Raw genomic sequence first — 23,086 nt, forward strand, 5'->3', positions numbered from 1 at the left:
ATAATTGTGTTTAAGATACAATTCGTGATTTATCGATCAGTAGCAATTACCCGCTGCTACACTGTCAATCGAAAAACACTTTGAAACAAAACCAGTCGTCGTTCAGAAATACTAGAACTTTATACATTTAACAGTCATGATTTCTGTAACGTATGTCAAAGAATTGAAGCAAGAAAGCCATACGGATTTCAAGAACCTGTTTCAACCCTTACAGCAGATAGCAAAATGGACTGGTTTACATAGTGTTCAAATCGGAAAGGAATCACGATTCTACAAAGTGAAAAGGGTTTTACTGTGGATTTATCTATTAGTAATATACTCTGTTATGTTATCGGCCCCTGTCAAGAGCGTCTTCACTATTCTATACAATGACCCTGACGACGGGCGGATCATTCCACTGCTGGCACTGTTTGTCTTTTTTTTGGCATCCGCTTACATTACAGTTGCGTCTTACTTCTCCGTGTCTAAATATTTTTCCAGTTTTTGTGGCAGTTTAAATGAACACCAACGACTATATAGAAATATTCGAATTAATCTGTTTATAAAGATATGTTGTAAATGGGCGAACTGGATTGTTGGGGTCTTTGCAGTTACTACAACAATATTTTATTGTTGTTGTACTTTTTATATGCAAGATGATTTTGCTGATGCGTTTCGTCCATTTTCTTTCAATGGTGTGTATAATACTGTTTTGACGATGTCGTACATATCAAGTAATGCATTCTTCCTACTAGCGCACCAAGTTATCTTGAATATGTTTCTCATCGTAACTTTCAAATTATTTCTGATGCAATTTTCAGATCTGAATGAAAGACTGGAAACCGGTTTAGCAGAAAAATCGCCTTCTCTACAAGAGAAAACCATTGAAACAATTAGGCTGGAATATTCAAGTCTTCTTGCCTGTTTTGAAATAACTAATTCTATAATTCGTCATTATTTATTTGCTTTATATGCTATGTGTATACCGATAGTTTGTTTTCTGTTATACGGGTTTCTCAGAGGAAAACTTACCCGAGGTGAATCATTGGCCCTGATTATTCTAGTTGTGTTCATTGTTTTCTTTGTACTAGTCCACACTATAATTGGCGCTGTTTTTAGCATCAGGGTAAGAATATTATTTTCAATTAATGTACGCCCATATTTGGGCTATCGTCCATAACTGTCGTTCGTCAGCCCCTCTACAATTCAGAACACTATTCAAATCATTATGTTCATTATTGTATGGATCAAATAAGAACTATTTTTTTATTATTATTATTTCCTTTTTTTTATTTTTAATTGTGTAGAATAATTTTTACTTTTGTAATTAGTTTCTTATTTTGTGAAAAAAAAATATTACAATTTTGTAAACAAATTATTACTTAATGGAATGCCCTGTCGCCATGGGAGTCACCGCGGCTAAGCTAAGTAAGTAAAACGCGGCATTGCGTTAGCCTGGAGGTCGCGGGTCCTCTCCCATTCTTGGCCGATAAAGTTGGTCGGTATTTTCCAGTGTGGTTTCCACTTGTCAGTGGTGTAGACGGAGTATGGGACGATACCGAGGTCCCATATTTCCGTGGACACGTTGGCCTATACGTAAAAGGCCTCTTGACAGTTAGTATTCGATTCAGAGTAGACCGTAGTGCCGCTGTCTGGGCGAAAGTCCCCTCATAGCACACTGTATGGCCCTCTGCATTAGCCCAGTGGGGGCAGAACAGTAGGACGTTATCCCCCATTTCATTCCATTTCATTTCCCTGCCGCCATTTTGTTTGTAACAGACGCTTGTACAATCGGCTTACCTCGGTTATTTTTATATTTCGATTTATACTGTACACCTTTCACACGCGCTGTCTCTTTAGCTATTTGGGGGGGGGGGGGCGAATGGTTAGCACGTGCGCGCTGTATCATAAGGTCTGTCATTGAGGCAACTGGTGTGGTTTCGAATCCCCGGTTGTACTTGACAAGAAGTATATAGTGTCGCCTGTCCAATCTCGTGGGTTTTTCCAGGTGCGCCGGTTTCCTCCTACTGCTAAAGACCCATACGCGCAAGCGACTTATTGAAATAACATTGAAGCATGTGTTAGTCCCGAAATGACCAAGTTCGTGTCGAGTGGACGTTAAACCACATGTCTCTCTCTCTCTCTTTAACTATATCTTTGACCATGCAAGGTGAAATCTCATAACGACGCCTTTTTAAGACCTTTTTTTGTTACGCGTCAAGTTTTCCTAATTTGTAAACTTGCAACCTTGACACAATGTACAGGCCGGAAGCCGAGACGTATATCAAGCGTCGTGCAGGCGAGCTACATGACGTGAGGATCATAGAATCAGGCAAGGTTTGCCAAATGGTGCACGAGAAAAATAGAAATTGATTGTCAAAAAACCCAAAAAAACAATTATAAACTATTTTTCAATATAGATTAATTTTAAAAATTAAATTTTAATCTTAGAATATTGGAAATTTGAATTAAAAATTAATTTACAAAATTAGAACTTATTCCACAAAATCCAAAATTAAAAATAGAAATTAAAAATTGTTTTTCAAAATTAGAAAATTCAATATACAAATAGGAAATCGAAAAAAAAAAGAGTTAGAATTTGAACTTTCGTATTATTGTCCTACTTTACAATATCAACGTTGACTATTTGTCAAAATGGTGCATTTTAACTTTATAAGGGGAGACAGCCCCTTGTCGGTGGTGCGAGATAGATTTTGTAATCCGAGGTCCTGTGTACACGCTGAGTTGCACATTAAAGATCCCTTGAAATCGTAATGTCGCTGTGCGGTCATAATTTCCCTCATAGCACACTGGGCCAATTCAATTCCTTGGTTAAACTTGTGTCATTTCATTTAATTTTATTGTTGTCTTTGAGCAACTTGATCGTAGGTTCTACAGTTGATCATCTAAGGCAAGCGAGACTATTTCCGTTTAGCACGGGTGTGTTAAAAGAGTGCTTTGTATGACATTGAATTCACGACGCGTCCGAGGCAAAGAAAAAAATTGTTAGGTGAGAGTGTCCCATTACCGGAGTGCGTTTTCGACAGATCAACAGTGAACAAAAATAGAGGCGAATAACCAGAAAACCAGACCAAGGATATATCCGGTATCAGATTAGGTAGTTCCTTTAGGAACGGTCTCTATGATCGGACTTTGTCCTTTGACCGTCCCTATTAAGCTACAAATGGAATTTACCGTTTTCCACACTATGTTCTAAGGCTATTTTGGAATCCCTACCTTCTATTTTTTCACCGTGATTCTTTATCTTTCGCCAAAGGGAATTAATTCTCGCAACATCTGACCAACATTTAAAATAATTCAACTCCGTTTTTAAGCAGAATTTTACTATGTTCGAGTCTCGTAATTGCTGATCTGTTTAAAATTATTTTGTGCATGTTTTTAATCGGAAAACTCTATAACACAACACAGTTCTATGGATAACAATCACTATAGTATATACACACGACGTTTTGACAAGAATTCACTGGTCGTTATCAAGCATACATTTTACAAACTCTACTTGATAAGGATTCCAAAATAGCCTTAGAACAGACGTGGGGAAGAGCGGTATTTTGATATTGTAGCTTAATAGGGACGGATAGGAACGGTCAGTGGACAGCGTCCTATCCGAGACCGTTTCTAAAAAAAACACAGACTAGCATGCATTATAACACAATCACTAATTAATATGCATTTGTAAGATCTAAAGACGCCCAATTATGAGCAGACAGCTTGCTTATGATTTGATGTGCATCAAAATGAAGAAGTAAAAAGGGTTGGCTTATGATTTGATGTGCATCAAAATGAAGAAGTAAAAAGGGTTGGCTTATGATTTGATGTGCATCAAAATGAAGAAGTAAAAAGGGTTGATTTTTTTAACTGGACGTACTATTGTATGTATTTATCTACTGTAAACATATAAATAATTATATTCAAACTACTTTAATTTACATATTTATATAACCTTTTGATATCCATTAGGCCCACAGCCCCTTGAACGTGTTGATGAAATTTGATATACTGTCAATTACCGACAAGGCAGCACGTAGCGTAAGTTTATCGCCTCATCAAGGAACACTAGACTTCTTATACCTGCCAATGTTCACGGCTTCTCTGGAAATACGAGTTTTAATACATGTCAATATCACTGCCTTATCTAGAAACACTGTATTTCTAATACATCCCAATATCACTGCATTATCTAGAAACACTGTAATTCTAATACATCCCAACATCACTGCCTTATCTAAAAACACTGTAATTCTAACGCATGTCAATTTCATTGCCTTATCTAGAAACACTGTAATTCTAATGCATGTCAATATCACTGCCTAGAAACGCTGTAATTCTAATACATGTCAATATCACTGTCTTATCTAGAAACACTGTAATTCTAATACATGTCAATATCACTTTCTTATCTAGAAACACTGTAATTCTAATACATCTCAATATCACTGCCTTATCTAGAAACACTGTAATTCTAATACATCTCAATATTACTGCCTTATCTAGAAACAATGTAATTATAATACATCTCGGTATTACTGTCTTATCTAGAAACACTGTAATTCTAATTCATCCCAATATTACTGCCTTAAATAAAAACACTGTCTTATCTAGAAACACTGTAATTCTAATATACTATCACTGATTTATCTTATGTTTGCCGTAGTTCAAATATCTAGTCGTGATCAATCAATATAAATGATAGTTCCTCTCATTCTTCCTAAAAATGTGTGTGTTTTTGACAACATTTCTTTGGTTTAAAACGGTCCCCTGCCCTTTAAAGTAAGCACGGGACTATAGGTTCGTCACACGTTTGGGCGACATAATGGAATGTTGAAACTTTTCGTAGATGTTAATTAGGTGAATATTATGACTTGATTGCGATGGTGAGTATTTGGCAGTTCAATGAACATATTCTGCTTATAGGCTGAGAAAACATTCTTAATTTCATTGGTCGAGACAATAATTCTTCTTATAATTAGGGTTAAATGCTGTTCAATGGGTGGATGTCTTGACTGAGATCGATGATAAGTATTTGTTTGCTTAGGCAAATGTGCTTCTAATTAAGAAGGCTTGATAAAAAAAAATCGGTGTATGGTTCCATTACATCAACACCTTTACTAGATTCGACACTGTTTATTGTCTGTTATGCAGAGTAATAAACAATTTGAAAGCTAGACACATTATTTGTTGGTTTTTTTCTTAAACAGGTGTTACTGTTCCTATCCAGAATAAATGGACCAACAATTGGATATCATGTATATGAATTATTTACCTTGGATACAAATACTGCGTTAGCGGTAAGGGACTATTTTTATATATTTCAAATTATATGCCTTTGTTTCATTATGTTTCTTTTATGTTTTAACTAAGGCTCATTTTAATTTGTTTTTGTCTAGTTCCTAATAGTTGTACATAGCTAATTGCCAGGAAATAATCAACAAATCTTACTCGGTTTTCGTTTTTATTGACTGGCGAGTATTGTTTGACTTTTTGGCCTACAATTTACTTCTTTAAGGGGCAATGGTAAATATTATGTATGTTGAGATAAGGGGGTAGCCGACTTGATGTACGGTGATTATAATGACCCCACGGATGACTATGATTCGAAGAATTAACGCTCATGCCCACAAATGACACGTCTTATGGTCATGTACGTAATACATCTGATGCATCCCGTAGTTCCCGATGCATTTTGGACATGATACAACACCGACGTTACTAGCAACACAAATGTGATTGGCTTCCTGTTGGACTGAAGCACAAATGATAACCCCGACCCAGGCCCCCTGCAAAGAGTTTCGCCACCCCCCGCCCCTGTGAAAAAATTGTTGACCAACAAAAAAATAGATATACATTGTCCGTCAATTTTTACAGCACCCCTGAGAACACTCCCCGCCCCTCTCGTTGCTCTCAGCTAGTTACGGCCCTGCCCCGACCATTGATCTTACATTGTTTTCCCACTTAGGTAAAGTAGCCTAATTATTGCTCACTGCTACAGATTAAGTATGTAACCGGTAGCCGTAGCTATCTTAATTATTTGTATTTCGTTTTCCGGAAAAGCGCTCCGTAGTTCTATATTTAGACTATGGGTGTAAGTTTTGGTACCTATCGCTACTCTAGTAAAATCTATGGTTTTCTCGGCACAGTCATCGCCTGTTTAATATTTTGATATTTTTATATTGTGTAAGAGTATATATTTCTAATTGAGCATGCTGCCTATGTTTTTATTATTGTTAATTGTGTCTGCCGACTGTATTTTCAAGCAAGAACTTTACTATGTTTATATATGTATTTTCACTTAGTTTGTTATAATATTTAGTGGGCAGATTTTGTAAGTAAACATTTTTGATGGGGACTTATATGTATCTGGTAGATAAATTATCTAGCTATCCGTGCCTATCCTTAGTTTTGTGGTGCCTACTTTGTGTCAAAAGTTCTGCATATTTTTTGGATAGTACCCGTGTCTGGATTTTAGATTCCATGCCGACTTGTCCAAGGGAGATAATATTAGCTTCTTGTATATCAAGAATTTATTAATTAGTAGGCATGTTTAATTTAAGTCTTATTTAGTATATTTTATCCTTTCAAATTATTATTTATGCATGTTGTAAGCCATGTGTCATGTTGGTTTAGTTGAGGCATGGGTTCTTTTATTTATTTTGTGTCTGTTAGTTTAGGATTTCACCCCACCTTTTATTACTAGGTGGATGAATAAGTTGAGTCTCATTGCCTCCATGCATTAGCCTTTTGCCTTCTAGACTGGATAGTAATGTCCTGGCTCAAGGAAGTGTTTTGACAGCGTTTGAACACAGTGTTCTTTATGTCTGGTAGTAGAAAGTGTTTTTAGAAGTGTTTTGTAAGTAATTATTAATATTACATAGTTAGAGACGACCACAAATCGTCCCGAAGCCACGTAATTTCGGATACCCGAATTTGACCTTGCTATCCCCAACCGAAAATTATATGTATCATATATGTTTCTAATTTTTATTAAAACCTTTATAAGTTCCTGTTGTTTCAGTGTCGATTAATTTATTAGACTAACAGTGTGCGGGTAACACTAAAGTTTAATTGGTGGCTGGAGTGGGATAGTTTTGTGAAGAATTCGGAAGAAGTTGATGTTTGTGGAGTTATGTTTTATCGCTGTGGATGTCATCAATTGTCAACATGAATAGACTTGATAACTTGAGTCTTGGAGAGTTGGAGGCTGCTATTGCAGAACTTACGGATTCGTATAACAGCGACATTGCAACGCTTGGGAGGATGTTATCCCAAACAAGGGTTGATGCTGTTCCTCCATCATTCATGAGTCAGAGATCGACAGTTCCTGTTAATTCGCCATCTTTATTTTCTGACATGAGCAGATCTCCTGTTCGATGTCAGAATCAAAGGCAATCCAGTGTTCGTTTCAGTTCATCTACGTCAGGTTTGGAGAGAACTGCAGATTATTACAGAGATTCGAATCCTGTTAGAACGAGGACGTCTACGCCAGTAGATACTCAACGACAGAGAGATAATATGTATGGACCTGTGTCTAATATCTCAACCTTAGCCAGTCGCTGTTCTCCAGAATCTAGCAGAAGGGCAAGACAAGCAGACAGTCATATGTCTGGATTTGACAGAGCTCAGACAGCCGATGCTAGACCATTACAAAGGTTGGCTAAGCCTATTGCGATGCCCCCCAAGTATAATGGTGAAACACGATTGAATGATTATTTGGTTCAATTTGAAGTCACTGCAGAGATCAACTCATGGAGTGAAGGTGATAAAGCGAGATTTTTGGCGATTAGTCTTACAGGTAAGGCAAGTGATATATTTGGTACGTTGAAACCAACTGATGTTCTTAACTACCATTGTTTGGTAGAAGCTTTAAAGCAGAAATTTGATCCTCCGGAGTTAGCAGAGATGCACAAGGTACAGTTACGAGAACGACGAAGAAGGAACAATGAAAGTTTGTCGGAGTTTGCTCAAGCTGTCCACCGCCTGGTGTATTCTGCTTATCCCAGAAGTAGTGAAATAACGAAGGAAGAGATGGCTAAAGACCATTTTATCCAGTATTTTGGAGATAGCCAGATGAGAATGCTTGTAAGCCAAGCACGTCCCCGAGATTTGAATGCCGCACTACACCATGCTATGGAGTTAGAGGCCATCAAACATTCAGATCCCGATGTACGCTCCACTCATGTAGCTAATGCAAAACCCAAGTCTGGAAAGAAGGCAGAATCTGAGAGTTCTGAACTGCATAAAATGATAGCAAGTTTGAAAGAAGAATTAAAAGAAGTGAAAGAGAAGTTACGAGAGTCAGAAAATAAGATTTCAGATAGGAAAAGAAGAGACCTGTCTGAAGTAACATGCTTTAATTGTCTAGAGTTAGGGCATTATTCTACGACATGTCCCTCACCTCGCAAGAGTCCCCCTGTTGGCTCTTGGCGAGATGGGAGGGTACCATTTCAGCAGACTAATCAGAGAGATACACCTGCTGTACCAGTTCCCATGCCAGCACCTTCAAGGTCACATCATTCTAGCTTAGACAGAACTGTTGGTGTTGTGAACCCTTCCAGTTCCGGTATTTTTGTTGAAGGCAAAGTAGAGGGACTGGACACAGAATTTTTAGTTGATACAGGTGCTAGCCTGTCGATGATTTCAGAAGATTTTTATGATTCGTTTGAAGAGAAACCTGAGTTGCGTCCGGTTAATTGTAAGCTGTTACAGGCTGATGGCTCGCCTTTAAACGTTAAGGGTCGGGCATATCTTAAGATTGAAGTTACCGATAAGAGTTTTGTTTTTCCCTTTGCAATTGTGACCATGCCAACAAGGGCTATTCTTGGTCTAGATTTTGCAAAAGAGGAAAATGTTATAATTAATGTTCCTTTGTCAGAGATTTATGTTGGTGGTCAGGTGATCCCATGTCAGACTAAGGGTGGAATTGGTGTATGTCGTGTTATCCCCGAATCGGGTACCGAAAAGGATGATTTGGTTCGTGGTTCTTTGATTGATACTTTGCTTAAATCTTTTAAGGAAAGCCTAACAAGTCAGCAGTATAATATTACAGCGACTACTTTGTCCAGGCATATAAAGGCTTTTGCGGTTGATAGTGATGACGTTGGTAGAACGGAACTTATGTCTCCTTGTATAGAAATTGGGAGTCATCCACTGATTTGCCAACCATCCAAAGTACCGCCAGATGTTTTGTGTTACAATTATCATTGTCATTTTATTGATTGTAAAGAGAGGTTTCGCTCAAAATATTTCTGGAGAAGACATCTAGCTACACATTTGCCGAAGAACGACAATACAGATGATATATATGCTAAGCTTGTCATGGATGAAGTTGCAAAGTCTAAAGGTAATACTTCAAAATCTACACTGAAGACTGTTCCGGTAGCAACAGTAACAAGTAATTCTGTTGGTTCTAGTCCAGCTAGTGTTGTGGATTCGGAGGCTACCAAACGTTTTGTTTGTCAAATTTCTCAGCAGCCCGAATCGACTTTGTCGAACGAAGAGAAGACTGTTGATCTTGAAGTACCTGTTGATATGTCTTTTAGCCCTAAAGAATCTGTTGCAGTTTTATTAAGTCCAAAGAAACTGCCTACAATATCTTTGAGTCCCAGGAAGGATAATTCACCTATGAAATCTGATGCAAGGCCTAAAACTTCCGACGTATCAACATCTCCCCCACCCTTATGGCCCATTGCTATGTCTAACTCAGATGAGCCATTGGGATTTATAATTAAAGAATCCATACACAAAACAACAGAGGCTGGTGGAAAAGAACGCCTTTACCGACTTATACCTAGATGTGAACAGGAAGTTGCAGACTTTGATGGTAACGGGAAACTGAAGGGTTTCAGGACAACGCTACAATGTTTGTATTGGCCCGTCGATGAAGCTCCCCCACCGCCCTTGGAAAAATTAGAAGAAAAGAGATAACGAAAAGTGAACTTTAAGTAATGTTTGCGAGTTTAATCGACAATTATCGTGTTGAACTGATCGTGGTTCATAGTGATATAAAAGTGTGTTGACGGTATACGTTATCTGTATTTGTGTTGTGATGAATATATATATCGCGGGAACAAATCAGTGATTTTGAACTCTAATGACTGTGTTAATTCTTTAAACTGTGATTTTATAGATCATCAGTGTGAACTGATTTCGCGAAAACATCGCGTTTGCGAGCTGTAATTTGGACAATATGTCGCGTGTTGGAGTAAAAGTGACTTGAACTGTGATTTAATGATTTGACATTTTGAACTTTATAAGTTTATTCCAGTTATCAATGTTTTGAAATGTTTAATTTGTTCATTATGTTTACTATTTCGATCGAGGACGATCGATTTTCGGAGTCGTGGGTAGTGTAACCGGTAGCCGTAGCTATCTTAATTATTTGTATTTCGTTTTCCGGAAAAGCGCTCCGTAGTTCTATATTTAGACTATGGGTGTAAGTTTTGGTACCTATCGCTACTCTAGTAAAATCTATGGTTTTCTCGGCACAGTCATCGCCTGTTTAATATTTTGATATTTTTATATTGTGTAAGAGTATATATTTCTAATTGAGCATGCTGCCTATGTTTTTATTATTGTTAATTGTGTCTGCCGACTGTATTTTCAAGCAAGAACTTTACTATGTTTATATATGTATTTTCACTTAGTTTGTTATAATATTTAGTGGGCAGATTTTGTAAGTAAACATTTTTGATGGGGACTTATATGTATCTGGTAGATAAATTATCTAGCTATCCGTGCCTATCCTTAGTTTTGTGGTGCCTACTTTGTGTCAAAAGTTCTGCATATTTTTTGGATAGTACCCGTGTCTGGATTTTAGATTCCATGCCGACTTGTCCAAGGGAGATAATATTAGCTTCTTGTATATCAAGAATTTATTAATTAGTAGGCATGTTTAATTTAAGTCTTATTTAGTATATTTTATCCTTTCAAATTATTATTTATGCATGTTGTAAGCCATGTGTCATGTTGGTTTAGTTGAGGCATGGGTTCTTTTATTTATTTTGTGTCTGTTAGTTTAGGATTTCACCCCACCTTTTATTACTAGGTGGATGAATAAGTTGAGTCTCATTGCCTCCATGCATTAGCCTTTTGCCTTCTAGACTGGATAGTAATGTCCTGGCTCAAGGAAGTGTTTTGACAGCGTTTGAACACAGTGTTCTTTATGTCTGGTAGTAGAAAGTGTTTTTAGAAGTGTTTTGTAAGTAATTATTAATATTACATAGTTAGAGACGACCACAAATCGTCCCGAAGCCACGTAATTTCGGATACCCGAATTTGACCTTGCTATCCCCAACCGAAAATTATATGTATCATATATGTTTCTAATTTTTATTAAAACCTTTATAAGTTCCTGTTGTTTCAGTGTCGATTAATTTATTAGACTAACAGTGTGCGGGTAACAAGTATACTTACACATAGATACATGAAAAACTTGAATAATTGTTACAATTTGTTACCCACGCATAACTGTTATGCCGTATGTATTTTCCTGTTCTATGTGTTAAGATCCATAAGTTTGGTCAACACCCTCAGATCAAGTATGTTTTCTCTAACCAAAATCTAACAAAAGTCTTACCTTGAGTACAAAGTATAGTGATCCAAGAGATGTTGTTGGGGCTTGTATATTATACATTCGAGTCATCTTAGATTACTTTATATTTTTAAAGTCCTTTCATTTTGCAATGCCATCACAAGAAAAAAAATATTTATCGGTATAATTATTCATTAGTCTAATTGAATGGATTATTCATATTGTTATTAACTAACCGAGGAAACAATCCTAATCATTCATTCTGTTGTAAATATTGTACTGAATATAACTTACGTTTTTTATTATCTTTAACATTAATCTTTCAGATGATTGGTACCTTGTTGACGTATGGAATTGTGATGCTCCAATTTTCTGAATCTGGTTCTTCTGGAAACAGCGTTTGCAACAACAAAACTTCGATTACATCTTAAATATTGTACAGATACATGGGTATATTCACAGAATATAATTACCAATCCCACTAGGCGTCACAAAATACACAACCTTGAATTTGTACATGGAACACAGCCGTTGTTTGGTGTTATCTTTATTCTTATGTATCTTGAACTTTTAAAGTACAATGTTTTACCTTACGTCGGCTAAAGTGACAATACTTCCGATGAGCTCCACAAATGAACGATAGGGTACTCTTAATTGCTATTAAACTATTGTTGAAATCAGTCGGCATTCCGTTACATCTTTGTATCGTTTACCGTGAAACAAAGTATAAATACACATGTTTATGGTAATGACAAGGTCATTGGGAAGAGAAGTCAAATATTGAGGTAAAATATATAATGTTACACCACTTGGCAACCTTTGATAAAACTTTCCTATTTATTTCCAATACATTCACATGTGTATCAGAAATGAACAGTACGCTTTCGTTCATTTCCGACAAATGAACACTTTTATACGAGCGTAAGATTAAGCAGGATGAAAACAAACGCCTATATCATTAATTTTGTTACAAATTAATTTTGATACACGAGCCATTAGCCGATGCACACGTCAGCACGACTGGTCCAAGCTTTGCGATGTCCTTAAAAACGTATTTTGCACATGGCTCGATCGCGATGCATCCGAAGCTGTTCCTGACGCCTCCGGAGGCCCATAAAGACAATATGACCCCTGTGTCCTAGGTATAACATAACAACACGCATGTGTAAATGAGGTACAACTGAGAAATCATTTTGTCATGAAATGTAATGCAAGGTACGGAAAGGGACAAATGAAAGAGTGCAGAAAGTGTTTCACATTTCGCTTGACAAGTCACTTATGAGCATTTCCTCGGTGTATCAGTGAAGATCAGGACAGTTGTGGTCGAGAAACTGTCCAGATCTTCACTGATACACCGAGGAGATTGTGCTAATAACTACTAACAGAACACAGTTTGTATGGGAAACAATCAGATTTTATTCTAAAAGGACGACTAATAACTACTACTTTCACAACCGAAAAATGTGTTACATGTGTAGACCGACTCGTTGCTTGGTTTACGCCCCTTCCACCCCACCCCCACACTAAATATAAATAGGATATTGCTTTTAAACCTGTATGGCATGTCGAAATGATATGGGGGTTAACGTCCTGCTTTCCTGCACTGACTGGGCTAATGAAGACGGACATAAAACGTACGTTGAGCTATGAGATCAATTTTGCCCAGACAGTGGCTCAATCGCCTACGCTTGTTTCGAGTTCCAACAGTCAAGTGTTCTTTTACCTGCACACCAATGTGTACAATGGGACATCGGGCTTTCGTCCCATATGAACGACTAATCCCTGTCCTTGGCAGGCATTTCTTCCTGCACCACTGCCAAGCGGGAACCACATTGGAATACCTTGAACAAAACCCTGAGACATCCTGGTGAGCGATCCAGCATCTTACTCACTGCGCCAGCGCGGCTCCCGCAGAATGTCTATCGGTCCCTTAAGCAGAATTTTTATCGGTGCACAGACCACTTGTTAAATTGTTCAATCACAAATACAGAGAAATTCTGAATTCCCTTTAAGATTATGACATAATTAATTAAGATAACGTCTACAATTTTGTAAATAAAACTCTCAAACCATGTTTACTCATGTTCAATATGCAATGTAGCTGATCAGTAACTCGCAACACAAAATTATATGTCTTAATTACAAATTTACAATAGAGTTGATTTATGATATCAACGCAGGAATATTAAACAGATTATTCTGTAGGCTAGTGTTCAAGATTGTTATTTGCTGTGTATATTGCTTTGCTTGGTTACAGTCCTATTGCTGTAATTGAACCTGTGATAAAATGTGATGTGTTTTGTTTACTATTATGGTTGGATTAATTTATTTAATATACGAGGATAATGTGTCATTAATATTTACATTAAACACAATATGGATTTATTCCTTCCTAATGGATAATTTTTAATGTACGTTAGTTACATCAGATAAAATATTAGTCGATCGTGTTTTTATCATTTTGACAAAGCATGTCCATTACAAATCAAGTGGATTGGATTATTTTATATTGAGGTTGTGAAATAGGCCACGCCAATTGATAAGGACTGGTAATCACGTGGATTATTGACCAGAAAGACAAAGAGTATCTTCCGGTGACCGTAAAATCTGTGTTCTCGTACGGTAGCCACTGGAAAGAAAGTTGAAATACCAACTTCGCCTTTTATGGAAAATGAATTCAGTTCATTGCTTCAGCAGATTAATTAAGCTTGCCAAATTGGTAGCTCTTTATCGCCCCAATGTTCAAGGCTATGAAAAAGGGCTGATTCCGAAGACATTAATGTGTTGGATTTGGGGTTTACTTATTCACGGAGTGCTTTGGTTTTTTGCGGTCAAAGTTACAGCTATTATTTTTATTGAAGATGCAGAATCCAGAATAATTCCTATTTTAGCTGTTATTATCTGTTTCTTTGGTTTTTCCTACAGTTCATCATTGTCGTATTTTGCTCTAACACAGAACTTTTCAAAATTTTGTGAAGCTTTGAATTACCACCAGAGTCGATTTGGAACCATGGTCAAAATGCCTTTTATTCGCAAGGCCAACAAAACTGTGCCATATATAATTGTCTTGGGTGCCGTGCTAGTTTCCGCCGGGATCGGTAGTATTGTCATAATTTGGGAAGAAGAAATGGAACGATATGTTTATCCGCTTACGTTTGACAGTTTAACATCCACTGCCGTGGTGTTATTTACAGGAGTAGTGTTTGAATTTATTGTCGCTTGTCATGCATTTATTTTAGAAGCTATCTTCTTAGAGATTTCGATTTTATTTATCTACGAATTTAAGAATCTGAATAAACAACTTCAAATCAGTATTCGAAAATATACCAAAACAAACGATGAAAACACAAAGGCTTTTGAAAACACTATTGAGAAGTTACGTCAGGAATACATCAGTTTAATTGATTGTTTCGAATCGTCAAATGCACTTGTACGCCATTTTTTATTCGGATACTTTGCAGTGTTCATTCCTACATTTTGTTTTATGCTGTATGGTTTTACAAGAGGTTCCTTAACAACGGCCGAATCTGTCTATCTCCTACTTTTATCTGGTTCAATCCTCTTATGCGTTGCCGTCTTTACAATCGCGGGGGCAACACTAAGCGTCAAGGTAAGGCTGTATTTTATTTAGTCGACTTTGATTTGGTATTGTTTTTAAAAATAAGATTTGTTTTTAACCAAGTCGCATTTTCCTCTGAAAATTATTTAAGGACTAGATTTCGTGAAAGCTATATGCAATTAATAATATTTTACGGCGATTCATATCTTAACAGTTATATTTTGTTTCGATTAGGCTCATGAACCTTTGGATGAACTGATGAATATCAATCTACTATCAGTAACTGACAAAACATCGCAGTCTGTAAGTATAAAGTTTGTAAGCACAGTACCATAAAACAGGGTATCAGTACCGTGGGATAGTACTGCACCGTTACATTAACATAAACATAGATCTATTTATAAACATAGATCTGTTGTCCGTGCCATCCCAACCTGCTGGTATGTACATAATTGTCAGTACAATATCAACTAAATGTCAGTTATATTATGTCAAGGGGATAGGGACGGGTAAAGTGGCCATTAGGTGTCATGGGATAGGTGGCGTGGATATGATCCGAAGCCTGTACGTGACAATGGGTAGCGACCGCATGGGGTTTCTCCAGTAATAGCTGTTACTACTCCCTTTCTCTGTCTCTCTATTGTTATTAATTAACATTTTCGTTCTCCAGTGATACCCGTTACTACTCTCTCTCTTACTACTCTCTTGTTATTAAATAACATTTTCGTTCTCCAGTGATACCTGTTACTACTACTATTCCTCACCCCCTCTCTCTTGTTATTAATTAACATTTTGGTTTTATAGGTACTTGTATTCGTGTCTAGAATAACGGGACCAACAATAGGCTTTAGAGTGTATGAATTATTCACCTTGGATACAAATACGATACTAACCGTAAGTATTCAAAACTTCGTACAGATATATTTTCGTGGAAGTCTAGGTTGGGTGACGATACTACTGTTTGGAATTAGACATCATCTTAAGGATATATTAAGATATTGGCCGATTTATATGGATATGATATAACTACTTGACATCCAAAGACCCTGAGTCATGCTATTTTCTCGGGTTTCAGATTTGTTACCTTTAGTTATTCTGATCGTAAAGGAGCTAAATCGCTAGTATTTGGGACCTAGAAACTGACACAAATTTGGTCGCAACGCATGTAATAATGTAATATGAATGTATACTAATGTCCAAAAGGAAGTATACACTGTGCATTTTGTCCTGCTTCAAACAGTCATTGTATGCGGTATTTGGGTACAATGTCCATTTTTTGCCATTTATTTGCTTAGAAATATTGAGTTTGGACGCACGAGACATGTTCAGTGTACTTTATCACATTTTGTTGATTTAAACAAAACTTAGTCATACTTTTAGTGTGTATACTTTCTTTTGGACATTAGTATATATAAACTGATTTACATTCAATTATGTCCGTTTCTACTCTAATTTTAAATCAGTTATGTTCCGTGAAATAAGCCAGAAGTCTCAATTGAATGGCAATCACTGGCTTCTGGTTATTCCAGTCTACACCGATAGTATTTATTGTACATACTCGTCCTTATGGTACATGATTCGTGCACCAAAGGTAAAATGTTTATTTTGTCTTCAATATTGGATATCAGAAGCCCATCATTTCCCGGTACGTTCAAAACATTAATGTTGATTTAAATTGACAAATAATTCGTGTTTCCAATGTCGAAGACTTTGGATGATATTGACTTTACTTTAAGTGGCACTGCATGCTGGCTGAAATGAAATCTTTAAATCAAAGGTGTACACGTGTATTTTAAAAATTTTTTTCAGGTCGGAGGAACTTTATTGACATATGCTGTTGTGATGATACAGTTCTCTGATTCTGCAAAAACGGACGCATGCCCACGAAATATAACACTTACTTAATTTTTATATACCGACATCATTGTGGGCGTACTATGCCATCACCCTGTCCACGTTCTGCAAAAACCGACACATGCCAACCAAATATAACGTACGGTTTATTAGAAAACATCGGTGAACAAAGCTAATTGATTATTGGGTAAATAATAATTATAAAAAAACTGGTGAGCAAAACTTTATTATTCTATACAATTAATGTGTGTACGATTCAACGATTAGTTGTGGTGTGGAGAAATCTTTGTAGAAAAGTTCCCCCGTAACATGGAGAAAGAAAAGTACCATACGATGGCTACAGGAAAACGAGATACAGTTGGCTACTCGGATAACGGATCGGCATTTGCAAATCGCGTTTCAGTCCTGTTTGACTTTTATGATACATTTTGCATGACCACATTTTTTTACTCCTGTACCCTTTTACTCGGGGAAATTAGAACAACAATACTCTTCTGACGGAAATGTATCTCTAATCGTTTGGACTGCACACGATTGTAGAGGGACTCAAAAAATCATTTTAAAACACAGTTTTAAATAGCTGCCGTGAGAAGAGAGGGCGGGTCATCTCACTTTGTCGAAATTATTGTTGCTGTTGTTGTTTATTACAAATTTAACGCCCAATACATAAGGCATGATATTATGGACATGTTGATGTAAGTAAGTTATTTACATATGAATGAATTATATAGAGATGGTTAAAAACACTATAAATAAATAGTTCTTGTATATCTAAAAGTCACATTCAAACAAAGCTTTTCAATCGCTGTCGTGCGAAGAGAGAGCGGGTCATCTTCCCACTTTGTCATAATGAAAACAAGTTAAAACAGGAGGGCCAGCTGTTTGATGCCATCGCAGCGGATTGAAAAATCAATATGGGAAAAAGAATCCGCTGTTAAATGTGGAAAAGCGAAGTTATCACAGTAAAACCCATATAGATGGATCCGTGGAGTATTCAAAAATAAAAATGTTCCTGTTGTTATTTCCATAAAATAAAAAGTTATTTGACACAGATCACAAGTTCGGTGTTTAAAATCATTTATTTTCCTGCAGTCCATAAAAATATCTCTTTTTGTCGAAATATCGATGCTTTAAATTTATATGATTATTACTTGAAACTTTTTCACCTCTTAAAATCCCACATTTAATTATTTCTATTGGTTTCATAGATTTTCGTAGCGTCGTCGATAACAATTTTACACCAATCTTCTTGTTTTAATCGGAATCCAATTATTGTTGGTTTAATGTCGGCTTATTCTCATTAAAATGACACAGGGATATGGCTACATCGACTGTCTTTGTTATGACATTATAAAACAAATTCTAAATTGGATCTTAAATTTAATTAAAATAAAATACAAAACAAATTACTCCATAGTCAATTGTCCAATTTAATTAGGGGATTAAGGAATCAGTCAGGCGTTAATGAAGACATACACCGGCTGTATATAGGTAATTAAGGAATAAACATTCGCTCACTGTGACATCACTGGCGTCTGGGGGGGATTAAGAGTGTTTTCGATAATTGGCAAAATCGTTTTTACAGGTCTCGTTTTATGACTTTGAGTGAAAATAGCTGAATTCCTTTTAATGAGATTGGTGTGAACTTGCCGTAAAGTGGATACAATCCCTCCTTGGCCGAATTCCTTGTGAACTCGATATAGACAGTTTTCGTCGGATTCTTTTCAAATTTGGTTTGAAGCATTGTCGTCACAACCGGTCAAACCCAATCGATATTACGCGTTCAACGACTCTGCCTTTCCCGAGTCATCGCCTCTTTGCCGAAAACCTTGTGAGCGCGATAGAGACTACATTACTTAAAGGAATTCAATTCAAATTTGGTTGCATTGTGGTCATGGGAAGATGAACCCCATCGTAATAAGGCCGCCGTTTTAAAAATGTTCCTTTTTCATTATCTATTTTTCAAATTTAGGTCTAAGCGGGACTTTCCATTCCGGAGCTATCGCTCGTTTGCCGAAAACCTTGTGAAGGCGATGTAAGCTACATGTTAACATACGTTTTCCAATTTGGTTTGAAGCATTCTGTGATTTTTCGTTTCAGAGTTTTGATGGGAAACGGGATAGTCATGAGAGAAAGACACCATTTCATTTCTTTCCGTTCCGGGGTTATCCCCTCTTTTCAAATTTGGTGGGAAACATTTGGGTCATGAGTAGATTAACCCTATTGATTTAGCGTTTCCATTCCCTCTTTGCCAAAAACACGATACATACTTTAGTTTTTAACGGAATTCTTCCAAATGCGCTGTTAAGCATTGGCGTCATGAGAGGATGACCCCTATCGATATTCATTGTTCCACGACTTTTCGTTCCGAGGTCATGAAATTTGCACAACACCCTCTTTTTCTTTTCGGGGGGGCCGAATGGTTAGCACGTGCGCGCTGTATCATACGGTCTGTAATTGAGTCCACTGGCGGGGTTTCGATTCCTCGGTACGTGACAAGGAGTAGGTTCGCCTGTCCAACCTCGTGGGTTTTCTCCGGGTCCTCTGATTTCCTCCTACTGCTAAAGACCCCTAAGCGCAAGCGAATTATTGAAATAAAATTGAACGATGTGTTAGTCCCGAAATGACCTAGTTTGTGTCGAGTAGACGTTAAACCCCATCTCTTTTATATAGACAGTGCAGCGTGTGTTGTCCATATATTATTGTGGGAGGTATAAGGTTGTGTTCAGTTAACGAAACAATACCGTATAAAATGACAATCTTTTAATTTAATTCTGTGTTTCAATTCATCTTTTATTTTCTTTTTACAAAATTGATGTGACACATTCTACAGCTAGGTCATATGGCGACTATATAACCTCTATATTTTTATCATAAATATTGCTTTGTGAACGGACGTCTTAAACATATTAGGAGCTGCAGTGGTTGGGGAAGTAAGACGTTGGCACGCTTTTCTTGTGGTCCCGTGTTCGATCCTGGTGTTGGCCGGGAAAATTCATTGGAGTTTTCCGGCGTGGTTCCCCCTTGTGAGTGGTGCGGGACGGATGGAAAGGCATATAGTCGTTCGGATCGGACTGAAAACAGAGGTCCCATGTACACAATGACGTGCACGTAAAAAAACACCCTGGCAGTTAGAAATTGAAGTAACAGTAGCTGGTCGGGCACAACTTCCCACACAGAAAACTTATGACCGTATTCATTAGCTCATTCGGTGCAAAACAGTAGGCATTTAAACATCTTGGCTCTTAAACCGAGGTTACAAGTAGAATTAAAACATAAATTTTGATTGAGACTCCTTTCGATTGCCTAAACGTACACCCTAAGACTAAATCAATGCCTGTATTAAATGAAATGAAATGAAATGGGGTTTGTCTGCGCCCGCTCGGTTATTCAAGATGACCATATGGAATATAATTTGATACAGAGAAATTCTGCCCGGATAGCGGCACTCCGACGTACTCTTATTTTGACTATCATCGCGTATTTTAATCAGATTGAAGAATATATTGAAAATGAAAGATTTACAATGGGCTAAGTCAGCCCTTACATAATGCATCTTTAAAGAAACCTGAGTTTGCACTTCCTGTTGAACTTTATAAAGCCCCTTTTGTTTGGCTTGGTGGTATTTCTATGTATCTGTGAGGTTGAAACGAAGACATATACAACATGTAAAAGGTCACGTTCAACACATTAGTGAAGTTTTGTTTTTTAATTTGCAAACTTCATTCCGTATAAGGTTATAAAGCCAAATAATTATTTAACATATTGTTCCAATCTCCTATAACATTTTTTTTAAATCGCATCTGAAAATGAATTAAGCCATTAAGTATTTATACTGCGTTGTTAAACAACTTTCATGTTTATAATGACTTGTCGATAATACTAAACAGAATAAAAAGCTGATCCATTACATGACAATCTGTTAATTGGTGAAGCTGGCGCGTGTTTAATGTTTTAGAAAGAAATTTATTGTGTTAGCATTTAGTTTAATAAACAATAAAACCAAACAATAAAACCAATCATTAGTATCACATCTGATTTTACATAGTGTTTGTTAATTATAGGTTTAGTATTATTTGGCTATATGAAATCGATAATATATTTGATATGACCATTATCCATGCATTTAGACATATCGTGTTGGTAATTATAAAGCGAATCGTATACCCTTATACTGGAGGGTGTTGGGTGCAGATGTGTGATATGTTTCTATTGAAAAATGGGCAAAGAAGACGTATTAGGCAAAACACTGCTGTTTTGGAATTTAGCTATATTTTGAGGTACAGTGCGTGGTTTTTTTTTGGTTCTGGTAAAGAACCAATGTGCACTTTCATGGAGAATAGTCAATGGTGAAAGATTAATAGCTTGAGCGTTCATCTGCTCAGAAGAAACCAGCGGTTGCCAGGCAAGATACGCACACATTTTGCAAGAGATGGATAGAGAACAAGCTAAACACAAAAGCGAATTTTCGTACAATCAGGGGACATAATCCAGCAAGTTATGGTCTGAAGTGCGCAAATATGGAAAGGGACTGAGATGTTTGGACTTAAACATATATATTAAGTTTCATCACAATCAGATAAAACTTGTGACCTGTAGAGGGTCAACAACCTTCGTATTACATACTTTTACACAAATAGAGCGGCTATTTTATCGGGCAGTTTCGTTTTGATTTTCCCGAAATTCGAATTAAATCCTCATTATGGTTGAATGGTAATATATCTAAACGGTTTTTAAAATCGGATAAAAAAAATTATGACCTCTAGAGAATCCACAAGCTAAAAAACACGATTTTTCGTACAATCAGGAGCCATAATCCAGGACGTTATCGTCTGATATGCACAAATAGCGACAGGAACCGAGATCTTTGGGACATAAACATATATTTTAAGTTTCATCAAAATCTCCTAACAATTGTGACTTCTAGGTTCACAATCTTGGTATGACATACTTTTACACTATTTGCGTACGAAGAGCCGCCAGTTTGTCAGGCAGTTTTGGTCATTAGGGCGTAACGTATAAAAATTGTGATCTCTAGAGGGTCTACAAGTTAAAAACGTGATTTTTCGTACAAAGGGGCCATAATCAAGGAAGTTACGGTCCGATATGTTAAAATATCAAAAGGTTCCAAGATCTTTGGATTAATAACACAAATTTTAAGTTATATCAAAATCGGATAGAAATTGTGACTTCTAGAGTGCCCACAATCTTGGTATAACATACTTTTACACTATTTGTGTACAAGGAGTGGCCATTTTGTCTGGCAGTTTCTGTTAGATTTTTACGGAATTCTAACTCAATCTTCATTGATGTGTAACGGTGATATATTTAAACGGGTTTCACAATTGAATACAAATTGTGACGTCTAGCGGGACCACAAGCTAAAAATGCGATTTTTCGAACAACCAGGGGCCATACTCCTGGAAGTTACGTTCGGATATGCACGATTATCGAACGGAACCAAGATCATTGTGATATAAACATAAATTTAAAGTTTCATCAAAATCTTTTTTTCATTTTTCATTTCTCTAACGGAAAGCGAGCGTTGTATACGTAGTCGACCCGTTTGCTAGACTGTAAATAATATTTGTGTATTTTTACCGTAAATTTACTGGCCAGTAAAATGACTGTATTTTAACACCGACAGAGAGTGTAAAATAACTTGGATGTAAATTTACATTGCGCTTGTAAACATAAAGTGAGGTAAATTTACATTCACTCTAAATTTACACTGTGGTTGTAAATTCACCTCAAAGTTATCTTACACTCACTGTAAATTTACACTGTTGTTGTAAATTTACCTCAAAGTTATTTTACACTCACTTACGTGGTGTTTGTAAATCTAAATCTACCAATTAGGGGTACATTTACAAGTCAGTTTTAAAATACAGTGATTTTACTGGCAACTTTCTGCCAGTCATTCTACGGTAAAAATACAATTTGAAGCGTATAGTTACTTGAAATATACTTTGAAAAGGTGACATTTTTAAAGGGGATGTGTTTGTCCCCACTCGGCTAAGTAGTCCTAGGTTCGATCCTGGCGAACACATAAAGTTTTACGTACCTTTCAGCCGAGCATGCAAAACCTCATTCGATAATGGAAAGAAATTAAGTAAAACGGGGTTTAACGGCCTACTGTTCTGCAT

General features: G+C 36.7%; 2 protein-coding genes across 3 annotated transcripts in view; both read left to right on the top strand.

Moving 5' to 3' along the window:
* The first annotated feature begins 102 nt into the window (after positions 1-102).
* Positions 103-12,550, top strand: LOC126823695 (uncharacterized). Its single transcript, XM_056102053.1, has 4 exons — positions 103-1,105; positions 3,961-4,029; positions 5,199-5,288; positions 11,854-12,550. The coding sequence occupies exons 1-4, from the start codon at positions 137-139 to the stop codon at positions 11,956-11,958; spliced, it is 1,233 nt and encodes a 410-aa protein (XP_055958028.1). The 5' UTR covers positions 103-136; the 3' UTR covers positions 11,959-12,550.
* Positions 12,551-14,012: 1,462 nt separating this feature from the next.
* The window catches only part of LOC126823667 (uncharacterized), a 28,051-nt gene continuing 18,977 nt past the window's right edge, over positions 14,013-23,086 (top strand). The window contains exons 1-4 of one of the 2 annotated variants that reach the window (XM_050552639.2): positions 14,029-15,137; positions 15,321-15,389; positions 15,891-15,980; positions 16,896-17,921. In XM_050552639.2, the coding sequence (XP_050408596.1) occupies positions 14,199-15,137; positions 15,321-15,389; positions 15,891-15,980; positions 16,896-16,991 (1,194 nt within the window). In that variant the 5' untranslated portion in view covers positions 14,029-14,198 and the 3' untranslated portion in view covers positions 16,992-17,921. Of the gene's footprint in view, positions 15,138-15,320; positions 15,390-15,890; positions 15,981-16,895; positions 17,922-23,086 lie in introns of those variants that run through there. The other variant, XM_050552640.2, reaches the window with a different exon arrangement.

The sequence above is a fragment of the Patella vulgata genome, chromosome 6 (genome assembly GCF_932274485.2).
Source record: "Patella vulgata chromosome 6, xgPatVulg1.2, whole genome shotgun sequence".
Lineage (NCBI taxonomy): Eukaryota > Metazoa > Mollusca > Gastropoda > Patellidae > Patella > Patella vulgata.